This window comes from Antrostomus carolinensis, unplaced genomic scaffold (assembly GCF_000700745.2).
Source record: "Antrostomus carolinensis isolate BGI_N321 unplaced genomic scaffold, ASM70074v2 scaffold36587, whole genome shotgun sequence".
In the NCBI taxonomy this organism is placed as follows: domain Eukaryota; kingdom Metazoa; phylum Chordata; class Aves; order Caprimulgiformes; family Caprimulgidae; genus Antrostomus; species Antrostomus carolinensis.
In genome coordinates this window covers 5,037-5,908 of record NW_010330167.1, presented here as the reverse complement: position 1 = coordinate 5,908, position 872 = coordinate 5,037, and the positions used below count along the sequence as shown (strand labels likewise).

Sequence of the window (872 nt, the reverse complement as noted above, 5' to 3'; positions counted from 1 at the left end):
TTTATATTCTTGAAGAACTAGAAAGACAGTAGCCGCTTATATGACTTACCAGAATAGCTGAGGGGTGGGTAAGTGTTAAAACAAACCTGACCTTTGAAAGAGATCTCAGCCAGCTCTCCTGCGAGTGGGACAGTGTCCTGTGCTGCAGGAACGTCTCCTGCAGCCGGAGCGTCCTGGGCTGCCGGCTCCACGTGCTCCCTGTCCCGCTCGGGGTGTGGAGCCGCTGAGGCGGGTGGTTCCTGCTCGCAGCGGGTGGTTCCTGGCCAGCTGCACGGGTAAAACCCGCGCTCTCCGGCTGCCCACCGCGTGGGCTGCGCCCCTCTCCCTTCTCCTGGGCGTGGGTGTTGAACACAGACTGACTCAGAACGCTTCTCCGCAGGCGGAACAGCAGTTGGTTGATTGCGCCCAGGCTTTTAACAACCACGGCTGCAGCGGGGAAGGGAGATGAAAGGAATAAAGGATGGAAATGAGAGGATCTCCTGTTCCATGACTGACAGCCTTCCTCACGATCTAGTGTCGGGATCCTTCCAGATCCTGGAATGGGTTTTGTTTCCCCTTGGCTGAGATGTGTCAGGGAAAGCAGTTTTGGTTTTGGTTTGGTTTGCTTATTTCAGTTTCCCCAGAGGTTAGAATGTTTCACTGAATCTCCAGCATTTCCCAAGCTCTGCTGTTCCTCTTGTTTATTAGTTTTTCTTCTGGTGTTTGTTTTGTCACAATGTCTCTGGTATCACCATCATGGGTGCTATGGAGATTGGCTTTAACGTGCTCAGGGAAAACAAGGGGAGTTTTATCTCTTGCTCCACTCATGGGTCACGCGCATCTCATGGTGCCTGAAGGGACCCACAGAAACCTCTGCTTCCCCTTTGGTAAAT

General features: G+C 52.9%; 1 protein-coding gene across 1 annotated transcript in view; it reads left to right on the top strand.

The window, feature by feature from the left end:
• LOC104528744 (pro-cathepsin H) overlaps window positions 1–872 on the top strand; it is a gene marked incomplete at its 5' end in the record, with an annotated part of 6,250 nt that overhangs the window by 661 nt on the left and 4,717 nt on the right. The window contains one exon of the mRNA XM_010172838.1: window positions 380–435. Coding sequence (XP_010171140.1) covers window positions 380–435 — 56 coding nt within the window. The remainder of the gene's footprint in view (window positions 1–379; window positions 436–872) is intronic.